This window comes from Tachypleus tridentatus, chromosome 2, assembly GCF_004210375.1.
Source record: "Tachypleus tridentatus isolate NWPU-2018 chromosome 2, ASM421037v1, whole genome shotgun sequence".
Taxonomy (NCBI): domain Eukaryota; kingdom Metazoa; phylum Arthropoda; class Merostomata; order Xiphosura; family Limulidae; genus Tachypleus; species Tachypleus tridentatus.
In genome coordinates this window covers 79,271,874-79,297,599 of record NC_134826.1, presented here as the reverse complement: position 1 = coordinate 79,297,599, position 25,726 = coordinate 79,271,874, and the positions used below count along the sequence as shown (strand labels likewise).

At 34.6% G+C, this 25,726-nt stretch overlaps 1 protein-coding gene across 2 annotated transcripts in view; it reads left to right on the top strand.

The window, feature by feature from the left end:
- The window catches only part of LOC143244313 (unconventional myosin-XVIIIa-like), a 103,686-nt gene that overhangs the window by 31,271 nt on the left and 46,689 nt on the right, over positions 1 to 25,726 (top strand). For both annotated transcript variants that reach the window (XR_013025021.1, XM_076488747.1), the window contains exons 3-4: positions 4,585 to 4,715; positions 11,442 to 11,596. Coding sequence is in view for 1 of the 2 variants with exons in the window: in XM_076488747.1 (XP_076344862.1) it covers positions 4,585 to 4,715; positions 11,442 to 11,596 (286 nt within the window). In the remaining variant the exon portion in view is untranslated. The remainder of the gene's footprint in view (positions 1 to 4,584; positions 4,716 to 11,441; positions 11,597 to 25,726) is intronic.

Sequence of the window (25,726 nt, the reverse complement as noted above, 5' to 3'; positions counted from 1 at the left end):
ACTGTGCTCGCCAACGACGGCATCGAGAAACCACAGTGTGTTTTGTGCCATGCTGTCCTGAGTGCAGAGTCAATGAAACCGTCAAAACTCAAGCGTCATCTCGAGACGAAACATCCAGAACACGCAAAGAAGGGTTTGGATTTCTTCAAACGGCATGAACGGTGCCTTAAAAGCCAAAGAATCGATAGAAGCGGGTCGTTTCAGCAGCAGAGTGCAGTCGTAGTGAAAGCTTCATATGAGACTGCATTCGAAATTGCTAAACAAAAAAAGCCTCACACGATTGGAAAAACACTTCTTAAACCCTGCATGATGAAAGCAGTAAATCTTATTCTTGGAGAAGCCAGTGCAAAGAAGATGCAGCAAGTATCCCTGTCAAATAATACTATACAGAGGCGCATTTCTAAAATGTCTATGGATGTAAAGGAACAGGTTTGACTGAAATCAAGGGTTCCCCTTTGTTCTCCTTTCAGCTCGACGAGTCAACAGATGTAATTTCATGTTCTCAGTTGCTTGTCTTCGTGAGATACATTAATTCAGGTAACATCAAAGACGAATTCTTATTCTGCAGTGCACTTGAAACCACAACAAAAGCTGATGATGTCATGGAAAAAGTTTCAACTTTTTTTCAAGACGAAGATCTTCAATGGGAAAACGTGTGTGGGGTTTGTACGGATGGGGCACCGGCTATGCTGGGATCGAAATCAGGATTCCAGTCAAGAGTGAAGAAGCTAGCACCTCAAGCAAAGGGCATCCACTGCATGATTCCCCGATATGCTCTCGCCAGTAAGACTCTCCCTGCCTCTCTGCAGGAAGTGCTTGAATCTGTAATCAAAATTGTAAATTATGTGAAGACTCAAGCACTCAATACTCGCCTATTCAAAGAACTATGCAAAGACATGAATGCTGACCACGAAGTCCTTCTCTTCTACACAGCAGTACGTTGGTTGTCGAAAGGAAACGTTATTAATAGTGTCTTTGAGATGAAAGATGAAATAAAGCTATTTCTGAAGACTCAAGAAAGGAAAGATCTTGTAGCTCACTTCAAAGATGAAGCATGGAATAAAAGGATTGCGTACCTAGCCGACATTTTTGACCAGCTGAACAAGCTCAATTTGAAGCTTCAAGGAAGGGAAACACATGTTCTCCTTTTTCAAGATAGTCTTCGGGCCTTTGTTTCCAAACTGCAGAACTGGCGTCGGAAAACCAATCTTGGAAACATCGCTATGTTTGAAAACTTTGTGGAGTGACGGATGAGTCTCAGATCCAACTGGATCAGTTCCTCAAGGATGAGATTACCGAACATCTTCAGTCTCTAGAAAAGGAAGTCGAGCGTTACTTCCCTGAGCTATCACAGGAACAGGAGGCCCTGGTAAGGAACCCATTTTGTACTGAACTTGATGTATCCAGCATCCCAGATGATATCCAAGATGAATTTCTTGATCTAAGGAACGACTCTTCAGCTCGTGATCTCTTCCAGGTGAAATCCGTGACTCAGTTCTGGTGCGCTATGTATCAGTCATACTCCAAAGTCAGCATGATAGCTTTACGTGTCCTTGTTCCATTTGCTTCTACCTACTTGTGTGAGGCAGGATTTTCCATTCTTGTCAATATAAAAACAAAGAATAGGAACAGATTGGATGTTGGAGATGACATGAGACTGGCTCTAACAAACGCTCGGCCACGAATTTCAAAGCTTGCTGCTGAAATGCAACATCAGGCATCTCACTAGCTGGGTTGGATAGCTGTTCAAACCTATGTTAATATTATTTTAAGAAATATATGTTCTTTTTGTGAATTCAGGTTGGACCAATGTGATTTAATTTGCTAATAAATAATTACAGAATTTTTAAATATTTTTAGATGTTTCTTTCCCTCTCCTTCACAGAAAATAAAAGAAAAATCAAGCTGCTGATAGTAAGCCCTAAGTAGGGGGTCACATGGGTTTCAAACTTTTAGGTAAGGGGTCGCGAGTGCGAAAAGGTTGGGAACTCCTGCTTTAAATGAAATGGAAATGAGTGTGCATTTATGGCACTATTTAATATGCACATAACGCTTAATACAAACAAACTGTCTACTTTTTAAACTATTAGTAGCAGCAGCATACTATATATATATATATATAATGGAACTCTTGCTTATATGATGCTGGAAAAACTTTTTTATTAGACGATGTGTAACCCCCATCTTCACGAAATGTTTATCCTGTGTGCATGTAGATTTGCAATAGGCGTCACGATTTTCCTGTTTCGCTACCATTTACTGTCACGGAGAGCATTATTTTTCTCCATTCTTAGAGTACAGATCTGACGTCATGAACACGTCATACGCGAATCTAATGCGCTGGTTCCGTGGGTAATCGGCTAGTTCAACTAACTGATGATACAGTAAACCACTACTAATGCAATTCGACTAATCGCTACGTGTGCGTAACATCAAAATATGAGTACGACTTTAGAATATAATTCTACTATTCGTGTTGGATTTACAAATGATAAAAATAATTTGAGTCAGGGTTTTAGGTGCTAAAGAGTACCATAATAAAAGTTAGGGTCTTCCTTCACTTATATTTACTATCAACGGTAAACTTTCGTTCTTACTATTAAAACTAGTCTAAATTATAAAATAACTAACTGCTAGGCATTGATCGAATATTTTCCTTTATACTTCGTTTACACATAAGTTGAAAGTATGGTTAGATTCAGTTTATAATTGTGTCTTTAAAACATACGTGAAACAGTTTAACAGGTTTTTTATCTTTAAATCATATAATATTAAATGATGATTATAAAGCAATTACCAGGTAGTTTGTGCATCTTGCACTCGTTTCTGAACTATTTTTAAGTTTTATTCAAAAGTTTAGTTTAGAATGTATTTCATAGATAGTGATAAGAGTGCTCAATTTGAAGAAAAACTGATGTGGCATGATGCTGTAAATATATATCTTTTAATTCGAATATTAAGCAGTCTTTCAAATATCTTATGTAATCGATAACGAGACTGAAATATTTTGCTGTAAGTATGATCATTTATGAAAAAAATAATGTAGAATTTTAACTCGCTCGGGATTTGAAGGCAAAACGTCCACAAAAAAGTTGAGCAGTGTAACCGCTAAGTCACTCTGACATTTAATATTCGAAGTAAAATGTTAACAAAGATTAATTTAGAATGGCATGGCATTCGTGTTTTTATTAAACGAGCTTGTTCTAAACATAATCACATATCAATAGAAGAAGCTGAATTAGTATTTGAACGCGAGAATTTCACTGGAGGTTTGTGTGCTGTAATCACTGAGGTAATTTAAGCGATTTCTGAGCATTCCACAGACAGTGGCTTTTACATATACATGTATAACAACTTTTTATTGATTGTATAGATTTTAAACTACAAGCTTTTTAATTCATATAAACTCGAAAGGGTAAATGAAAAGATGAGTAACATGTGTAACTATACTTGTGCAAATCTTTCATGATCACTTTCTTTCCGTTTTACTTTCATAGTATTCAAGTTATCTTTTAACACAGTTAAATCATCAGAGCGCGTGTTGACTCTGTGGTAGAGCTCTGGATTTCGGAGCTAGCTATTTAGGTTCGAATTTGGACGGTAACAAAAAATAATCCCTGCACTATAAGTTATTGATGAATTCTAAGAGTGACAGTCAAACTTAGTGAATGGTTTGCCTTTCCTCTGATCAGTATTTACAAGTTATGGATGGCAGCAAATAGTCTTACTAGTTTTGTCATAAGTAGACAAAATAAATATATATTTCAAGTAATCTTCTTTTAAAGATAATTCTCTAATTTAGGTTTTTACGGAGTACCTCTCATCTAAACTTAACTATTTTAATGCTTTAAGCAGTATGTCTAAACTGTTATGATAAAATAACGTTTAAATCTTCAATTTAATACTTTTTAACATTCAATTTTCAATTTAATATTTTATTAACCTCCAAGCTAGGATTGTCATAACCTTCTAGTTAATACTATCTCCACTGGTTTTACATTCTTGCTTTGCTCTAATTGTTTACCAGGTTGCTCAGCATTTTAAATCTGAGGGTTTATAGCGCGAAGAATTGGATTTTTTAATATCCGCGGTGGAGCGAGGTAAGAAGAGAATAGTGATAACAAATGTCTTTCGGGTTCGTTTTGTTGACACTAAATTTAATTGAAATCCAGAGAAATTCTTGACGTCTGTCTTGTCACGATTTGTGTACAGTGTATGGAAGTATTGTTTTCTTGGAAGTAGGTTCCTCATCAGAGTATACATAAAACATCACTTAATACATTTGATCAGATGTTATGCTAAGGTACGCTGCGGCATTCATTGTGCCTTCTAATGAGACCAAAAGAGCCAGAAGCTTGAACAGTTGGGACATACAGTAAGGGTGGGAGTTATTCTTGCGTTTTTGATATAATGAATTATTTGTAATTGTGAAGTAAGTCTGGTTTTAGCTGCTGCATAATTTTGTATAATTTTCAAAATATAAATATATATTTTAATGTGTTGCACATATAATGAATGAAATACTTTTATAAAATTGTCTTTGAAAAGTTGTTTTTTCCAAGAGATAATTTATTTGAAAACAAGGAGACTCTATCTACAAGAAAAAATATGAACAACTACGACAGGAACTAGAAGTTACTAAGAAACGTCTTCAACAGGAACATGAAGAAGAAATTGAGAACCATCTTACTGCCAAGAAAACACTGAATAAAAAGGTAGGCTAAGCTTAAAGTAAGCACGGCTCACTTTTCCATGTAGGTTGGTATGGAATATGTTTACCGGAAAATTAGATCTTTTTATAGTTTTCTTCGAACATTTGTGATGTAATTATTTTAATAAAACTATTTTAAATTTGATGATTGCATACAAACAACTTCGTAGCACGCGTGAAAATATTTGTGTTATATTTTGCGACGGTGTTTACTTGTCATAACTTATGTTGTTTCTTAAGGAATCGCCAAAAAAAACAAAAAAAAACACCCAAAATCTATGTTACAATTCGCAGTTATCCATTAACTGCTTTATTCCAATTCAATAGGAGTTATATTCGTAAACATTAATCAATGATTCGTGTAGAAAGCTAACACTCAATATTTAAAAAATATCCATTGCAAAACTGTATTTAGAAATGGCAAGAAAAGCAAATACACGTAAACCTTCATTAGGGCAATATCACGATGGCTGCACAAAACGCGATCATACATTTCATACCAACAGTAGTACATATTGAGACGAAGCAAATGAACATACGTGTAAAAAGTAGTATATACTAGGACCAAGTAAACAAAAAGTATGTTTAACATATCAAGAGTATTATATATTAAGGTTAAACAAACAAACAAAATATACCTTAATATACCAGTAGCAGTGTATATTAAGACCGAGCAAACAATTATTACACCTTAATATATTAGCAGCATGTTTTTCGTTTGTTTGTTTTAATTTCGCGCAAAGCTACTCGAGGGTTATCTGTGCTAGCCGTCCCTAATTTAGCAGTGTAAGACTAGAGGGAAGGCAGCTAGTCATCACCACCCACTGCCAACTCTTGGGCTACTTTTTAACCAACGAATAGTGGGAGTGACCGTAACATTATAACGCCTCCACGGCTGAAAGGGCAAGCATGTTTGGTGTGACGGGGATTCGAACCCGCATAACTTGTTACTTTTCTAAAAACGTCATAATCTTTTAATGACAAATATGAATGTGGAATTTCAACCACATGTGAACTTTGAAATACAACTGAAATAATCTTACGTTAGATCTCCCTTTCATCTATAAACATATGATTTATTTGTCACAAACAAAAGTAATATCAAATTCATACTTTTAACATATAGTTGTTGATCATTAAAATATTGGATTTAATTTTTTCACTTGAAGCTTCTAGAGAATCAACTGAATTTCAGATAATAATAATTTTACAGTAATACTTATGAGTTGTAAAACATTTTTAATGTTACTGAAGGCGGCCTGCTAATATTAATATTTATTATATTTTTAACAGGTGCATAAAATTATAGACAGATTTTTCTTGAACATATTTATTGTCTTGAGGTTTTTGAGTACTGATTTACATACTGTAAAGCGGCCAGGCATGACCAGGTGGTTAAAGCACTCGACTCGTAATCCGAGGGTCACGGGTTGGAATCCCCGTCACACCAAACATGCTCGCTCTCTCAGCCGTGGGGGCGTTATAATGTGACGGTCAATCCCACTATTCGTTGGTAAAAGAGTAACCCAAGAGTTGGTAGGGGGTTGTGGTGACTAATTGCCTTCCCTCTAGTTTTACACTTCAAAATTATAAACGGCTAGCGCAGATAGCTTTCGTGTAGCTTTGCGAGAAATTCAAAATAAACCAAACCAAACCAAATTGTTGTACTTGCTAATTAATTTCTCTTTATGGATTCGTGATTTGAAAGTCCAACGTTTTTAGTTATAAGTCAGTGTTCCACTTTCAAAATTATACTGTTAGTATACGTTTGTTTGTTTGTTGGGAATTAAGCACAAAGTTACACAATGGGCTTTCGACACCCAGTTTCTAGCATTGTAAATCCACAGAAAGAATTGAAAGAATAGTATTGTATCAACTTTTTAATTGATGGGTAGTTTAGTTTGGATAAAGTATTGAGTAGTGTAGTTTTGTAGTGGTTCACATTCTTCGGACTAATAACAATAATGAAGAGAACTTTACGTGAAATGTGTCGTGTTTCTTGTATAAAACTTGTATCCAAAGATTTAAAAGCACGAACGAGAACCTTATTTGGTACACTATTAATGAGATTATGGGTTTTTGTACATAAAATCGGAATGTCTTGATAATATCTGGTACAGTCTTGTTAAGAACCTAGAAAATTATCATTGCGATCTTCAAGGATCTTCCCTCCTTTCTAACACATCACACATTCCATTTCCACCTTAAGGAACATTCATTTTTAAATAGACATACTATTTAGTTATGTATGGTGTTACGAGATATCAATAATATAATTTAACGTAATATTAACTCTAATTCTGATGTGCTCTGATATAAATAATAACTGATGAAGAATTGCACTTTACCAATTTAATCTTAAGTTTGTTTGAAGTTGAGCTCAAAGTTACACAAAATACTATCCGTGATCTGTCCACGAAACCCAGTTTCCAAAGTCCACATTGTGGGCCACCAACTTAATTCAGTTCACACCATAACAGTTTATGTGAAATAAATAGCGTTTCAACCACTACTGTGTTTGTTGTACTCCATTCGGCCTGTAGAGCCTTAGTATTGAGCTAAAGGCCTCGTAGTAGCTGAATATAGGATATATAGTGTCGTTGATATATTATCTTACATTCTTCTGTATTTTCATAAAACATTTGTATTCGTGATAATTCCTTTATATTTCAACCTGAAAACATGATACTTTGCACAGATTAAGACAAACATATTTGAGTACTGTATCTCTTTTTTATTTCACAGGTGTCAAATATGAAAATAAATTGCAGTTTGTGTAACAAGAAGTTCTAAAGTTATAGACTTTGTATACCCGTGTAAACGTTGTTAACAATGCTCAACGTATGAAATTACAACTACTTTGCCAAAAATGGATTTTATTTTTCCAAAATAGCTGTGTAATGTTTGTCATCGTGAATAATTCCATTTACACATCAACTAACTGTCCTTTGTATTGTAAGGACACAGTTCAGTATATCTCTTTCTCACAAAGATATCTCACTGGTACTGGGGTAAATGTCTGTTGTTACGTACCGCTATGGCCAGGCGGATAAGGTATTCGACTCGTCACCTGAGGGTCGAGGGTTCGAATCCCCGTCCATCAAACATGCTCGCTCTTTCAGCTGTGGGGGGTGTTATAATGTGACAATCAATCCCACTATTCGTTGGTAAAAAGAGTAGCCCAAGAGTGGCGGTGGGTGGTGATGACTAGTTGCCTTCCCTCTAGTTTTACATTGCAAAATTAGGGACGGATAGCGCAAATAGCTGTCGTATAGCTTTGCGCACGAAATAAACTAAAGCTGTTGTTACGTATTATAATTTATCTTGGATGAGCCTCCAATTTATTATGTTATATATTACGATTTCAAACAACCTTAAATTGCGGTTTTGATTTTAAAATTAATTAAATATCGATAAATATCAAATTTATTATATTTGCCAACAAGATTGATACATACAATATTATTTCTTAACATAAATATATTTTAATATACTAGCAATAATACAACTTTTGCTAGCGGATATTACAAATAGTTGTTACAGATGATTATTTGTATGAAAAAGTTTTACAAACTTACATATAATACTGAGCCTTCTATCTGCTCCAGAACTAAATATTTTGGTGACGGTACACGATGAGCGAATCAATTCTGTGTTGATACAGGCATACTTCATTTAACTGGAAGATGAGCACACGTGAGTTTTTCACCGACGAAGATATGTAATGGCCTCATAGAAATACTAACGTCCGAAACTAAATTTACTGAAGTTAAACGGTTTATAATGTGCGAAATCTATAAACGTTACTTGACAAGTATTTGTAGTTTCACTATTAATAAGCGTTAATCACATTTATAACTTCTGAGGTTGATTGTGTATCAACTATAGCAAACCAATAACAATATCAACTGTCTTTCTGCGTATTACCGTGGCTATCTTTTATAATCGTTAGGCGATGTTCTCAAATTTCAGTTGGCAACAATACGGGAAATTACTAGTATTTACACACAAGCAACGTACATTTTTCATTCTTACACTCGAGAATCTTCTACAAATTTAGCCAATAAGCAACAATTTCACAATACACATTTAACAGTACAAGTTTCAGTCATGTGAAAAAGTTAGGACACCCTATGAAAGCCTGTGTATTTGTGTAACATTTTTGGATATATAGATATTTAATCTCAATTTTAACAATGCTGAGAGATTATAGGAATATAACTAAACAATTAAAGCTGAAGAAAAGACTTTTCAAGATCTTCTGTAAATGTAATTCTACAAAAATACATATTCTAACAGAGGAAAAGGTTAGGACACCCTACCCCCTAATAGCTAGTGTTACCCCCTTGGCTGAAATAACTGCAGTGAGACGCTTCTCGTAGCCATCTACCAGTCTCTGACATCGGTCTGAATAAAGTTTGTCCCACTCCTCAATGCAGAATTCTATCAGCTGTGAGATGTTTGAGAGGTTTCTTGCATGTACAGCTCGCTCAATGGGAGTAAGATCTGGGTTTTGACACGGCCATTTCTTAGTTTTCAGCCAGTCCTTGGTGGATTTCCTGGTATGTTTTGGGTCATTGTCGTGTTGCAGGTTCCGGTTCCGCTTCGGCTTTAATTTTCGTACAGATGGTCTCACATGATCCTCAAGCACCCTCTGATACACAGTATAATTCATGGTGGATTTTATGATTGCGAGCTGTCCAGGTCCTGCTGCAGCAAAGCAGCCCCAAACCATGACACTTCCACCTCCATACTTCACAGTTGGTATGGGGATCTTTTCCTGGAATGCTGTTTGGTTTACGCCAAACATGTCATCTGTTCTGGTGTCCAAATAATTCAATTTTGGACTCATCTATCCAAAGAACATTATTCCAGGAGTCCTGATCTTTGTCTACATTCTCTCTGGCAAACTTTAATCTGGCCTTGATGTTTCTTTTAGAGAGCAAAAGTTTCCTCCTTGCACACCTCCCATGCAAGTTAAACTTGTGCAGTCTCTTTCTGCTTGTAGAGGCATGCACTTTCACATCAACAGTAGCCAGAGCCTGCTGTGGGTCCCGTGATCACATGTTAGGGTGTTTGGAGACCTCTTTTAGCATCTTGCGGTCTGCTCTCGGGATGAACTTGCTTGGACGACCAGACCTGGGCATGTTGGCAACTGTTTTGAAAGCCCTCCACTTGTTGACTATTTTCCGGACGGTAGAATGGCTGATTTCAAAATCTTTTGAGATTTTTTCAAATCCCTTACCAGACTCATAAGCTCCTACGTTTTTCTTTCTGAAGGCCTCAGACAGCTCTTTTGCTCTCACCATGGTGCTCACTCTCACTTCAACAGCCATTAGCACGCCAAACTAAATGTCTGAGGTTTAAATAGGGCAAGCCTCATTCAAAATGCTGAGTAACGATCTTCTAATCATGTGCACCTCGTGTGATACACCTTTGTGTGAGTTGAGCCATTTTAAGTGGGCATAAATTGGGGGTGTCCTAACTTTTTCCACAGTTAGAATATGCATTTTTGTATAATTACATTTACAGAAGATCTTGAAAAGTCTTTTCTTCAGGTTTAATTGTTTAGTTATATTCCTATAATCTCTCAGTATTGTTAAAATTGAGATTAAATATCTATATACCCAAAAATGGTACAAAAATACACAGGCTTTCACAGGGTGTCCTAACCTTTTGACATGACTATATATAATTTCGGTATAGATTTAACTTACACAAACGTTGACAGTAGAATACGTACGTAACAGTAAATCCGTTACATTGTCCCCGTGAGGTGTATATGTTGTAGTTTATGTCTATTTCTCCCCTGCCTCATATACAATTATTTCTTGAACCCTAGGAACTTATCGAATAAAATTGGATGAGTGAGGGGAAGATATATTGTAGTCGCTTGCAAAGGAATTTAAAATGTAAGAAAGAAGGATTAAGACTTGAATATAATTTAAAATGGAAATAAAACTGGCAAAATATCTTAATGTTAAATATTCTAAACCACAAACTAAAATATTTAGAATGAACAATCCGACTATAGAAAAATAGCTCTCAATTATAATGAATATAAACGATAATATAAATAGAGTGTAATTTGCTAAGAAATCAAATCTAAATTACATGTCTATAACGCTAGTGTCGGTCTTCATCAGTTAATGTTCCAAACCTTCTTTCTTACAGGGTTTCACATCTACTAATAATCAAGTTGGATTACTATACGTCTACTTATAATTAAAGTGAATTACCACACGTCTACATATCGTTAACTTGGATTATCACATGTCTACTTATATGTTAAGGTGGATTACCACGCGTCTACTTTGATGTTAAGGTGGATTACCATACGTCTACTTTAGTTAAGGTGGATTACCATCTACCTATCTTTAGCAAACGTAGATTACATACCTGTCTATAGTAGAAACTGGTTATCACACGCTTACTTGTAATTTAAGTAGAGGTTGATTCTTACATACCTAACTATATTACGTGTTGATTTCCGCACACCTTCATATAATTGTGTATCTGAGGCTCGGATGTGAGCGTAATGTAACTCCGATAGCATAATGAAATAACCTCACTTTCAGTCATACCAGTCACATTGATCTGTGTTAGTTTGAGTTTTTAAAAGGTATTTTAGCACTAATACTGTTACTGATGCTGTAAATTCAAAGTACTTGTTGCTTAATATGCGATTTTTTATAATATCATTTTCACTGTGATCTAATTTTTCCAACAGCTTTCTGAGGCACTGGAGAACATAGAAGAAGAGCGACAAATAAGTAAACAGTGGAGGAGAAAAACAACACAAATCGGGCAGGAGTTGCAGGAAGTCAAGATTTTGTTGCAGGAAGAAGTCGCTCGTGCGACTGAGCTGGATAAAAAAGTGAAAAAGTAAGTTTTGAAAAGAGATTCGGTGTAATAAAAATAATGCTAATTCTTGAGAATGATTATAATTCATTTAAAACACTAGACGACTAATGTCAGGGAGAAATTATTAGCCTAAACATCTATAGGTTTAGTTCATGTCTATTCGGCTGATTTGTTTAGGCCTAACAGTAGCAGAAGAGGTCGTTTAAAGCTAATTCATCAGCTTATTTTAAAATCGTTTTATCCCTTAAGTGAACTTAGCTACAGAGAACTAATCCTAAAACATAGTTTTTCAGATGAAAGCTTGTATCTATGCGGCTAAATATTCATTCAATATTTAAAGAAGCCATGGTACTTGATTCCCCTAATAATTGCAACATTAATTATAAAGGCCGTTTTGTTGGCCAGCTGTTCTAAAAAAATTGTCATCAGGGTTTATTAACAATAGGAATTAAAGATAATACATTTACTGTGAGGAAAAAATGTTTTGCTTCCAATTGTTGATGACAGATCAAAGAAAAAACATTGGACAGACCTGCAAAGTCAAACGTTTACAAGCATACCAGTTCTTTCGACACTAGTTGGATTCGATTATTTCTAACTTGTTCATGCAAAGAAGGTTACAAAAACTGTAATACGACAGCTAACAGTATATCATATATATTCAAAACCGCTTATTTCAGTTGGAAACAGAAAATCATGGCTTTAATTATTTTTATAACACAATCTTTGGACAGTGAATTTAAAGAAAGCTTGAGGTGCAGTCTATTTATTGTGTTTTACCTTTTCAAATGTTGGTTGTAGAGTTAAAATATGAGGAAAGTATATAACACAAGTAAGCTATCTATGTTCAGACAAAGCACGTTGCTCGAGATGGTGTTACATAATGGTCATTGTTTTTAAATGGATTTTTTTTACTTAAGAAGTAAAGAAACAACCAGAGTGTAAATGACTACACGAGGGCTATCAGCGCTAGTCGTCTCTAATTTTGCAGTGTAAGACTAGGGAAGGCAGCTAGTCATCACTACCCACCGCCAACTCTTGGACTACTGTTTTACTAACGAATAGTGGGATTGACCGTCACATTATAATGCCCCCACAGCTGAAAGGGCGAGCATGTTTGGTGTGAAGGGGATTCGAATCAGCGACCCTCGGATTACGAGCAGAGTGCCTCAACCCACCTGGTTACGCCGGGCGATACAATCAAACAAGAAATTTTTGGCGTTTTGGAGAGTTTGTTCGAAGGTGGCTGTTCTCTTACAGAAAATTGTCTACCGATATTAGACGGGAGTCTTTATTAAGTGTAGTTATAATATTAACATTTGATTTAAATTGACAAAACATTTTACATTCAAGTACCAGTAGGAAAATATTAATTTTTTTTTCATAGCCGTATGATTTGCTTTTAGAAGACGTCTTACTCATAAAACCTCTAAAACCAGACTATGACCAAGGTAAAAATTATGATCAAGAATGGTTGTTATGAAGTATTATTTTCACACTGGTAGTCTAAATGTAACTATGTGTTATGTAAACGTACAAAGTTAAAGTAAAAGGTAAACGTGTAAAAACAAAAAACAAACTGAAACGTCACGACGTGTAGCTCAAGTTGGTAATAAACTCGGATAGTCCGGTTTGTGTGTCAGAATTATATTCTACTGAATTCTTTTTGAGGTGAAGCTACGTGTAGCCATCCCTATATTTGAACTTGTAGATTGGAGGGAAGGCAGCTAGTCAGTAGTAGCCATATAAACTCCTGTGTTATTCCTATCTGAAGTAATAGTGAGAGTTCATTGTCATTCTTATAGTGCACCCACAGCCCCAAAATATGAATCAAGTTTTTGTGACAACGGAACGCGAACCATGAACCATTAGATTTATAGATCGGACATGTAACCAATAGGCTACACCCGGCTTTCTGTGTCAGAAATAACTATTTAATGGAACGTAGATATAACTTGATTTTTAAAGTTTTAATCAACCCACGAAAGATAGATCCACCATCAACAAGAAAACATAACAGAACACCACGATTACAACTTTTTGTTTAATATTCACTCATCAATGTCGCAACACTTTGAATAAAATCAAGTTAACTTTAGTTGTTTATGTTTGATGCTATATGTGTATATTTTTATCGTCATCTGTTGCATGGGAAGAATGCCATTAAATGTTTGGCTTTCGCTAACAAACATATTCTGTGTAATTTTGCTTAAAATAACCGTGATTTACAATTGTTTTTTACAGATGAATAAGTAAAATATCATGTGGTTTTAACAGTCAGATTAAGCTATCAGTTATACTTATAAATTAGAAATTTATGGAAATACATATTACACTCTTGTTCCGTTGAAAATCATTGGTTAAGTTTTTAAAAATTCAAAGAAGTCTAAGTTATTGCAAAAATGCGCCAGAATTATTTGTTTACGTTCACCATTTCAACGCTTAGAGAGCATTATTGAATAACATAGTTTTTATATTAATAAGAACATAACACATAAAGGTCTCAAAGTAAAAGGTGATTTATTTTTAAAAGAACTTAACTTAAATCTCGATAAAAATAGAAATAAATTTCATCAAAATGCACCCAGTCTAACAAACTATTAAATAAGGTGACCAGTTTAGGTGCTGACAGAAATATTTGTGTTACAAACCATTTAAAGTTGACTTTTTAAATTTTTCGCTCTTTATGTTATTGGTGTTTCCTGTGACATGCGTGTTTTGTTGATTTTGTATTACGTTTGATTTTATTTACAGTCAATAACTAACCAACGAAATGCTTTATCAGGAAGTGGTTTATTAATAGCAAGTAACCTACCGTCTTGTTAAAGTAACAGTGAGTAACTTGCCATCACCTCGTATTAACAGTGAGTAACTTACTAACATTTTGTATTAACAGTAACTTATTAAAGTATTGTATTAACAGTGAGTAGTTTACCAACTGTTTTATAAACAGTAGCTTGTATTAACATTTTATATTAACAGTGATTCATCTTGTTATACAGTGTGTTCGGAAAGTCACTGTGCACTTATATACTTATTAACAGACATGTTTTAGTATAGAATACAGGAGGTAAATATGAATGACAATTATAAACAATGTTGAAAGTGACCCCCGTTTGCATCAATACAGGCTTGGATCCTTCTTATTTTATTTCTAAACATCGCTATCAGTTGCTGATTTGAAATAGACTGTGATTACAAAACTGCACAGTGACTTTCCGAATATTCTGTATAACAAGTTACTTATTAACAGCTTATATTAATAGTAATTGATCTTACTACATTAACAACGAGCAACTAAAGGACATCTTGTATTTATAGTGAGCAACTGTCCAACCATTATATTAATACTGATATTTCCAAATAGAGTTTGGCAGCTGCCCTCTCGTTTTGTTGTATAGTGACGTCAACAGATTTCACCCCAAAAAGTCACGAGCTTTATGTAATTAGCCTTAACAGTAAACATACCTTGAATCATGTTAAAACATTTTTTTTCAAAACTTGAAGCATTAAGAAGAAGTGCTATTTTTCAGTAACAACTTTTTATTAATTTTTATGCAACAAATGTTCTCCAACCTTAGTTAATTTCATGTTCAAACCTAAGTCATCTGAAGCTTTAATACAATAAATAGCTGATGTACCGACACTTTGAAGAAAATCAAGTTCATATTTGCTGTTTATGTTTGATGTTACATGTGCTTGTGTTTATTATGATTTTTTGCTTAGAAAGAACGTTAGTAACTATTTTGCTTTCGTTAACAAACATTTTATGTGTAATATTGCTAAAAAAATAACCATGGTTCGCATTATTCTTTGTGTACTGTAATAAATTTCGCAAAAATCTGCAGTACAGTTGTACCTAGAAACTGTTTTCTGGTATTCAGTGATTTGTGTTGCACGTATGAGAAAAGCCTTTGTATGGTACAGTTTTAATGAGTTTTATTTTTCTAAAACTTTGATAACAATGTAACATTGTTGCTCATTCATAGGGTTCAAATTTTATTTAATGTTCTCTAGTTTTCGGATATTTCCGAGTGTTTACTTCCTTCAACCACAAGTTCTGTTTCAAACTATATACCATAACCTACAATAAAAATTGAAAACCATTTGTTACAGTTTTATATTGCTTCCCGTTACCTTTTATCTGCTTGATAAAATAGAATCAAAATATGTTAATTCCAAACTGTTCTGATTGGCTGTTGGAGTTTTCGTGTTCAGTAAAATTAGATGAGATGAAGGGTGAGTCAAGTTAACTGAATATTAATCCACCAGAGGGTGCGAAATAAATTGTATGATTAAGGTATCCAGACTTATATCATGAAGTAGTAGTTACTCTGTTAAAATTACTAGCTTATCAGTAAGTTGTGTAGTGCGGTCAAGAAAGATTGATTTATATAAAAAGTGTCAAATGGTCTCATTAAATCTATTTTGAAACGACATCGAGCGTGTACGTGAATGAAATACTTGTTAAAAATGCGTCTTCTGTTTATAAATATATTTGCTTTTACCCTGAATAAATCTTTACAATGGGTTTACTAAAACAACAGTTTCCACAAAAATAATTAAATACACACCTAATTTACAACATTCACATGCGCATTAAAAGAGAACGGACATATGTACTCGTATAATAAGTTCGGCAAAAGTGAAATGTTTGTTAAAATATGCATGTTCTGTTTAATGGCTAGAAATATTTGCCAAATGTTAGAATAGCAGTATATAAAGTTCATCATTCATGTGTTATGTTACAGTTGATTTTACTGTATCTTTAATCTTGGAAGAGTAACTAATAACGGTAGATAAAAAGTTCATGATTTACGTGTTATGTTACGGATGATTTTATTGTAGCTTTAACACTTATTTTTATAATTAACATATCATTGTATTATATGGTAAATAATATAAGTACTATGATTGAAGCCACAATTAAAACGCAATGTTGATTACACTTTACATATCAATAGTTCTTATCTTACTACAACTTTAAACCTTACTTTTATGGTCGGTTTATAAAGAGTCTTCTTCTCTCTAGCGTATGTAGTTAAATTTGTTACATCTTAATACTGAGAAGGAAGATTTTATTGTAAGGTATAACCACTTTTGGTGGTACAGCGAGATATTAGTAGCTCCGAGCTGAGTGAAGAAATGTCATATTTCAGCTTTAAGTGCGTTGTTAAATAATTCTACGTTAGCAAACTTTATATAATAATTTGGAATAAAAAACTAATGTTTTTATTTTATTGAGGAAACGTAGAAACTTGATTCAGTTGGTAAAGTTTGCCTTAAGAAAACGTGGTTGCCGATGTTGTTTTAAAACACTTTCAGAAACTTGTTTATTTTTTAACGAAACAGATCAGGAATATTTACACCATCTGCTGACACGGGTAAGTGAACATATTTTATAAGTGTTACTATATTTATTTAGATTTTAGACATTTACCAGATAAACTTGCCAACAGTGATTTTTTTAAAAAATTTGTTTTAGAAAGAGCATAGCTCAACTCCTTGGTGTTTTTTTTTTAACACACTGGTTGATTAACGCCTATGTAAACAAAGTGTAGAAAAATTAGATATTTCACGATAGGATTCTGTAAAATAGTTAAAGATCAGTATTGTAACCACATCTCATGACATGTTTTCTAATTTATATGAAGTGTACGAGGGCAGATGCTTCCAACAGAAAGTTTAAGTAACCCAAAGATGCAGATATCATTGCAAAATATCTGTGAATGGTATAGAATAAGTTGGCCGGACATGGCCAGGTGGTTAAGGCACTCGACTCGCAATTCGCGGGTTGCAGGTTAGAATCCCCGTCACACTAAACATGCTCCCCTTTCAGCCGTGGGGGCGTTATAAAGTGAAGGCCAATCCCACTATTCGTTGGTAAAAACGTAGCCCAAGAGTTGGCGGTGAGTGGTGATGACTAGCTGCTTTCCTACTAGTTTCACACTGCTAAATTAGGGACAGCTAGCACAGATAGCCCTCGTGTAGCTTTGCACGAAATTCAAAACAAACCAAACCAAAAGAATAAGTTTTCAACTGTATTTGCATTTTGTGAAGAAACTGGCATGTTGACTTAGGCATTGTGTTGGATGCTCTGTCTTGATGAAGACATACCCCAATGGTATCCAGTCTGTTAAAGAAGGGAATTTCTTCGCGGTAGTAGTGTCAACATATTTACGTAAATTTCACTTTGGTGATTTTATCGGATTTTAACTTACCATTACTGCTGTAACTTACAACTTTCATAAATTGATGCCAGTTTTCCAGTTTTGAAATGATCTTTCACTGTTAGGACAATAATGAATTATCTGGGCTTTAGCATGGATATATACTTCATCCATGTCAGGCGAGACACCAGCCGATCGTTGAACCAGATTAAGGCCCTCATGGACGCAGAATGCAGCTCAAGAACGATAAGATGGCATCTACGAGAGAAAGGCTTTAAAAACCGTAAACGTCTTCAAAGGCCGTACCTCCTTCCACACCGCAAAACAGCTCACCTAAACTTTGCTGAGAAGCACCAAACATGGGACGTAGAAAAGTGGACGAAGGTTTTGTTCTCTGGTGAGAAAAAATTTAACCTGGATGGTCTAGATGGCTTCCAACATTATTGGCACGATGAGGATATCCCACCGGAGACATTTTCAACACTACACAGTGGAGGAAGTTCCATCATGATCTGGGTGCTTTCTCCTTTCATGGAACAATGGAGCTTCAGGTTATACAGGGGCGTCAAACAGCAGCTGGCTACATTGGCATGTTGGAGAGAGCATCCTTATTGACTGAAGTCCCTCGCTTTGTGGAAGTGACTGGATCTTTCAGCAAGACAACGTTACAATCCACAATGCTCGCAGAACAAAGGACCTTTTCATGGCGAATAACGTGATTCTTTTGGACCATCTGGCGTGTTCGCCCGAACTGAACCCCATTGAAAACGATTGGGGGTGGATGGTAAGAGAAGTCTGTAGAAATGGACGTCAATTCCAAACAGTGCATGATCTTCGTAAAGCCATCTTCACCACTTGGAATAACATTCCAGCCAGCCTTCTGCAAACGCTTATATCGACCATGCCAAAGCGAATGTTTGAAGTTATTCGCGATGACGGCCGTGCAACGCACTACTGAGACCTCTTGTTTGGCATTTTCTACCCTGTTTAGGACTTCATTTTGGTATGGTCTTAAACTTTTGACCAGCTAGTATTTAGGCTAATTTCATAGTGTTCACATTTTCCCTATTAAATGCTAAAAAATATTTTTATTTTTATTTTCCCTTTTCTTATTTTCATATTTCAAAACTCTACTCAAATAAGTGGTTGAGTCTAACAACGCAAATTGCATATTTTTTCTTTATGCTCATTGGCCTTAAGATTTTAGCCAGCAGTGTATATATACATATATTTCCAGACTGAGGCCTAAAACGTTATAAAACTGCGAGATGTTATGATGTAATAATATTCAGTTAAAATGACAAGAAAAATATACAAGGTTCGAGTAACGTCAATTCACAACAATTGAAATACATAAATTATTTGTAAACAGCCACGTAAGCAAACTTACCATAATTAATTCTTCAAAAAATAACTTACTTTAATATCAGTACAATATTAACTAAATAATACTTTTGTATTGAACGTAAAATGAGCAGTCGTTGTCTATGATTTGAGCAGTTAAGCAAGATATAAACACGACTATACTTACATGAATAGAACATGTTATATGTATATATTTATATATGCATACACACTTGGATAATAAACTTTTGAAATGTGTCTTCCATGGCTAGGAATATCTTATTAATTGGTTAGTAAATGTTTTCCTGTCTTGGAATTTCGTTTGTCTTGATTTTTCTTTAGTTGTTTTATTGCTACATTACCAACAAAAGGATGTGGTATGATAAACCTTATAAGATTAATAAAAAGTTATGTTGTCTAACCAAACCATGTAAATTTTTTGGTAAATGTTTTCATTGCATATTAATGGAGAGGGTGAATCTCGTAAGTTTTCAGGGGTTTTCAGAGGGAAAGTTTAAAAAATAATGACAACGTTTAAAACTGCTCAAATGTGACAGCTTACCATCAACTAGTTTCTGAAATTTCTGGTTTAAAGATATAGAATCTAGAATAAAACCTTTGTATGGACCATACAACAAGCTCTTCCTGGACTATCAATATTCTAACTATCCTCACCGAATAACAGGATGAATTGAAATACTAGCACAGCTACAATAAACCTTGCAAACAGTCTGCTTCCAGGAACACTTTAAAATATTCTAACAAACACACTAGCAATTTAGTGAAAATAAAGATATTTAACAAACTTAATCGGGCGTTGCTATGCTTAACTGAATCCAATGTGTACTGCACGCTGAGAAAGACCGTAGCTCTAACCTGTTTATAAATAAACATCTTATAAAAATATTTAAGTAATCTCTGATTTGTTTAATGTGTTCCGATTGGTTTTGGATAGACTAATTACGTTATTTTAGATAATGAAGTAAACATTTGTTGTGTTTTGTTTTTCAGTAACTCTCGTAAACAAGGTCTATAGCTTGATGTAAGTGACCTCTCTTGCCCTCTGTTATGATGTTGGCAGTTTTCCAAACGCCATTGGTATAACAGTATTTGAAAGAAAAATAAAAGCTTTTAAGTAAAACAATGGTTAAATGTTCAGAAACTCTTACATTTTGTCTCAGATATTTTTGTTTTTAGTAAAGTAATCCTGTATTTTAGTTACTGAAATATTTTTGCTATAAAATTTATTGTCATAACAAGTATTAGTAATTTCCACACGGAAAACGTTTTAACAGTTTTAAAATCATTCTCAAATGAGAGGTTTTCAGACACATTAACAGTGTTATGAAAACAAAGAGCAACAAAGTGCCCCCCAGTGGCTCAGCGGTATGTCTGCGGACTTAAAACCCCAAAATACGGGTTTCGATACCCGTGGTGGGCAGAGCTCAGATAGGGGCTTGGCATGGCCAAGCGTGTTAAGGCGTGCGACTCGTAATCTGAGGGTCGCGAGTTCGCATCCCCGTCGCGCCAAACATGCTCGCCCTTTCAGCCGTGGGGGCGTTATAAAGTTACGGTCAATCCCACTATTCGTTGGGAAAGAGTAGCCCAAGAGTTAGCGGTGGGTGGTGATAACTAGCTGCCTTCCCTCTAGTCTTACACTGCTAAATTAGGGACGGCTAGCACAGATAGCCCTCGAGTAGCTTTGTGCGCAATTCAAAAACAAACAAGCAACAAAGTTGGATATTTGCTAAAACCTCTATATAAAATAAAATCACTGTAAAAATGCAACGTTGAAATAGAAACAAATTTATTTTATCTATTTTAGAACACTTTATATAATATCGTAATAAATATTATTGATGTATGATGGCAAGAAAACTAGTTTTAATCATGCTTCGTAAGTTTGAAAAAGGCGTTTACACTGTAATAATACACACTGAACAACGGGAAGAAACAGGTAGGTGAAACAGTGTAATACAAGTTAAATACAAATATGCTAAAAATGAAAAATAATAAAAACAACGGAATTGTCACTGTTTGCTTTTCCAATGTATCACGCAACTCCAATGACAACTGTTGGCCTACACCATGCAAAAGAAAAAAATATTATGAACATGTATATTTGAGAGCTTATAGTTGTATGTTATGTACGCTGTTCTCAACCCATTATTGAGGAGGGATGAGGGTGCAGTGTAAGTACAAATATTTAACAGAATGACAGCCTGACATCAGTTATTTAGTTGAAATAAATGATCTGAGGATACTAAAAATGTTAGTTTGTACAAAACCACAAAACAAGATGGTTCCAAAAACCCTTCATTTGATTGCTGGTCGAGGATTTTTTGCGAGGAAAAGTAAGTCATTGCTACTGATGTAAGATTTTTGTCATCCTATCATCCAAGTTTACTATTTAGAATCTTATTTTCTTTATCATCACCACTTAAATTTAGGTTCAGCCGAAATTTTAGTTCTGTTCTTTGGTGATTTATTTTCTTTCAAATTTGTAATTTAAAGGACCTTATTATAGTTTTTATTCTTGTCTTAACAACTTTTTCTGGACGTTCAGTAAATAAATAATCATTTTTTTAATTCTGTTCTCGTGAACAGAACAGCTCGAGACAAATTAGTTCGTCTTTATTTGGCCCCCAGTGGCACTGTGGTATGTCTCAGAACTTCTACCACTAAAAATCGGGTTTCGATACCTGTGGTGGGCAGAGCACAGATAACCCTTTGTGCAACTTTGTGCTGAATAACAAACAACAACTTCGTCCTTATTTTATTTCCGTCTTCGAGGACCAGTTATCCTCGAAGCCCTTTTCTATGTGTAGCATGCTACGTTTTGGTCTACTTTTCAAAAGTATAAAACTGGTTAAGTCCCCGGCTGGGACAGCGGTAAGTTTTACGGATTCACAACGATAAAATCAGGGGTCCGATTACCCTCGGTGGACACAACAGCTAGCCCTATGTGGCTGTGCTATAAGGAAAACACACAAAATTACTTAAATAGATTAACTACTTTGTAACAAATAGTTCTCGATACTTTAAAACAACAAAATATTGTTTTTAGAAGATATGTCGCGTGTAAAATATTAAAAAGTATCACTTCACTTGTTTAATAAGCCTATTACATTAAAATATTTAATACTCAGGTTTACCTTTAATGCCAAGCTCAGATGAATATTATTTGCAGCATTCATTCACACGCATTAAAATTATTTTGTTATTGAAGTTGCTGGAAGTGTTAATGGTCGTATTACACACATAATTCTAACTGTTTATTAAACCTACAAAGCAATATGGTTGCATATTTACATTTCACATTTTAAAAGAAGAAACTATAAGTGTTATACAATAGAGCGATCATGAATTCTTTATATTCATCTTACTATCCTTCACCGGTACAGAATCTTTTACACTTCTTTATGTTTTGTTAAACAATAATTTAGATTAAAAATTACTAAAAATGTAAAAAGAGAAAATTCGGCCATTACAGAACACGTACATAAAACACAGGCCCGGCATGGCCAGGTGTTTAAGGCACTCGACTCGTAATCTGAGGGTCGAGGGTTCGAATCCCCATCACACCAAATATGCTCGCCCTTTTAGCCGTGGGGGCGTTATAATATTATGGTCAATCCCACTATTCATTTGTAAGAGAGTAGCCCAAGAGATAGCGATGGGTGGTGATGACTAGCTGCCTTCCCTCTAGTCTTACACTGCTAAATTGGGGACGGCTAGCGCAGATAGCCCTCGAGTAGCTTTACGAGAAATTCAATACGGTATTATGGAGGGACTGTAAAATGAAAACAATAAACTATAAAACCGATTTCGATTTCTTAACTAGAGACTTAGTTTTGTGTGTTATTTATCATTTTATTATAAAACGTTTTAAAAACAACAACATTGTATACAAGGGATAGTATTACTTCACTACAGAGTGACATAAAACTTGATTACAAATAATAAATGTACAAAGTTTCGATAACCTTGAGTTCCTCATCATAAAACTGTAGATGTTTAACCAACCATTACCGCCATAATCTGCAACCACCGGAAACCCCTTTGAAATTGTGAAATGTTTTATTGACCGGATAATAATATGTTACCCAGACTTTGTTGAAATCACTTCAGTACATGTATTATTCCTGAAGCTGCTCTTCCATTTGAGAGAACCTTGTAAATATGGTTCGTGTATCATCTTTTTAGACTTCAATCCATATGATTATCTTGTGTATAATTCCAAAAGAGTATTAGTTCAAATATTATAATAACATAATGGCGTAGGCATTGAAAAAAAAAGAAAAATAGAATACGCCATTATGTTATTATAATAACACTAACAATAGATCATTGTGTTCTTCGATTACTTTTGGTGGCAATCTGTTTAGCTTTCTTCACTGTATCTAACGTCTGTAACTAGCGATGGAGTAGCCCATTTTTCCCTCCTGAAATCACGTCATTCTTTGTTTCACTGACACGATTCAAACAACACATATTCCTGGATACTTATAATAAATCATGGTGATGGTTTGCTGTCGTATGTGTATCTCTATCTACTTGATTTGAGCCCTTATACAGAACAGTGTTGAACAGTAGAAACGATGCGTATTTGAATAATTCGTTGGCGTTTGAACTGGATACTTTCTTTAGATAAACATGAACATTTGGGGTGGGGGATAGATGCTGTTGAAGTTCTTAGTATCTTCCTGCCCCAAGCCCGGCATGACCAGGTGGTTAGGATCCTCGACTCGTAATCTGAGGGTAACACGTTCAAATCCCCATTACACCAAACATGTTTGCCATTTCAACCGTAGGGGCATTATAACGTACGGTCAATCCCGCTATTCATTAGTAAAAGAGTAGCCAAAGAGTTGACGGTTGGTTGTGATGACTAGCTATCTTCCCTCTAGTCTTCTTACACTGTTAAATTTGGGACGGCTAGCGCAGATAGCCCTCGTGTAGCTTTGCGCGAAATTCAAAAACAAACAAACAATACTTTACTGATATCTCTGAAATGGATTTTAACGTAGAGTATTCTGTTGTGGTATAATACATGAGCAGACTTTCAGAAATGTTACTGTCAGCCGAATTCACCATATTGTATTGTCGTTTTTGATTACACTGATCTCAGGATTACACAGATAATAAAAACTGATGTTAGTAAAAGCTAGTTAATAAGCCACGAAATAAAAATACTATGTATGAAAGTCGATATTTAACAATCTCTGTAAAATAAAATGTTTTATACAAAAAAGTGTTTAGTTGATGTGTAAATTGATACACATTTATTTCATGTTTAAAATTCAGTTGCAATTAAAAAATTGAATGCCAAGTGTTTGTATTTGTGTGTCACGTAACTCTTCTTAAACTGCTGATTCTCAATGGTGTCAAACGAATCGTCTCGGTTCCTAGGTTTGTAAAAAGGTAAAATTTTTCACTCCTTCCCTATGAAGGATCCAGAGATTTCCTGAGAACCACTTCTTCTAAACTGCTTAGCTCGCCAACTTTTAAATGGTGCCAAACGAATTGACTCGGCCCTGAGGTTTGTACAAAAGTAAAACCTTTCTCCCAACCCCTGAAGGAACAGAGGTATTTCACGGAAACACTTTTACAGGGATTTTCCGAAAACGAATCCCAAATTTGGCAACGATTTACATTAGAGTATGTAAATCAACAGGTGTGCTAATTACTGCTGACAACTTGGTTAAAAAAAATTAAATTTGCATTATAGGAGCTCTGTAAATGTGAGCCATGGACCCACGGGTTCGCTGGTAGAGGTAACCAAAATGCTATCGTCCCACCCCTTACGAAGAATGATTAAGCCGCTGCAAAGCAATACTGCTCAATAATCACTCCAATATCCATATACACAAACCCGGCCAGTAGGGTAAATCAAACTAATAAAACCTAACATTTCTAAAATGAGACTTCCTCTACCTAGAGGATTTGTCGCCAAAGTTCAACTTTTTTTTTTTACAATTCTAACAATAATAATAATAATAATATTTTTTTACAACATACACAATTGTAACAATGTATTACATCAGTTACCTACTTGGTAACAAACACAAACAAATATATCAAACAAATTTCAACATAACTTTTCCAATATATCAGTAATAATACATTTAATACCATTTACTGCTCCCATATTTAATAATAAATTCTCAAATTCCCAATTTAGATATTTTTTAGGAAAATATTTCTTTCTAATATAATCGCAATTTTTGCAATATAGAATTATATGATTTTGTGTTCCTATTTCTCCACAGAGACATAAATTAGATTTTCCATAAATTCTTGCTTGATATTCTGGGAAAACTCCATGATTTGTTAACATTTGATTTATATAAAAATCTCCTTTACATTTATTAAAATATTTATAAGTGAATCTACTAACAGAAGCATCATCCAATCTCTGTTGCCAATTACTTAATAATTCTTTATTTAATTTCATTTTAATTTGTTTTTTACTGTATCCAAATTCAGCATTAATTTCCATTCTCTCTGTGACTTCCTTAGCCTTAAGATCTACTATTTCATTATAAATGATCCCAACGTGGGCTTTAACCCAAACAAAAGTAATATTAAGATTATTGTAGATAATATATTCTTTAATTCTATTAACTAAATAATT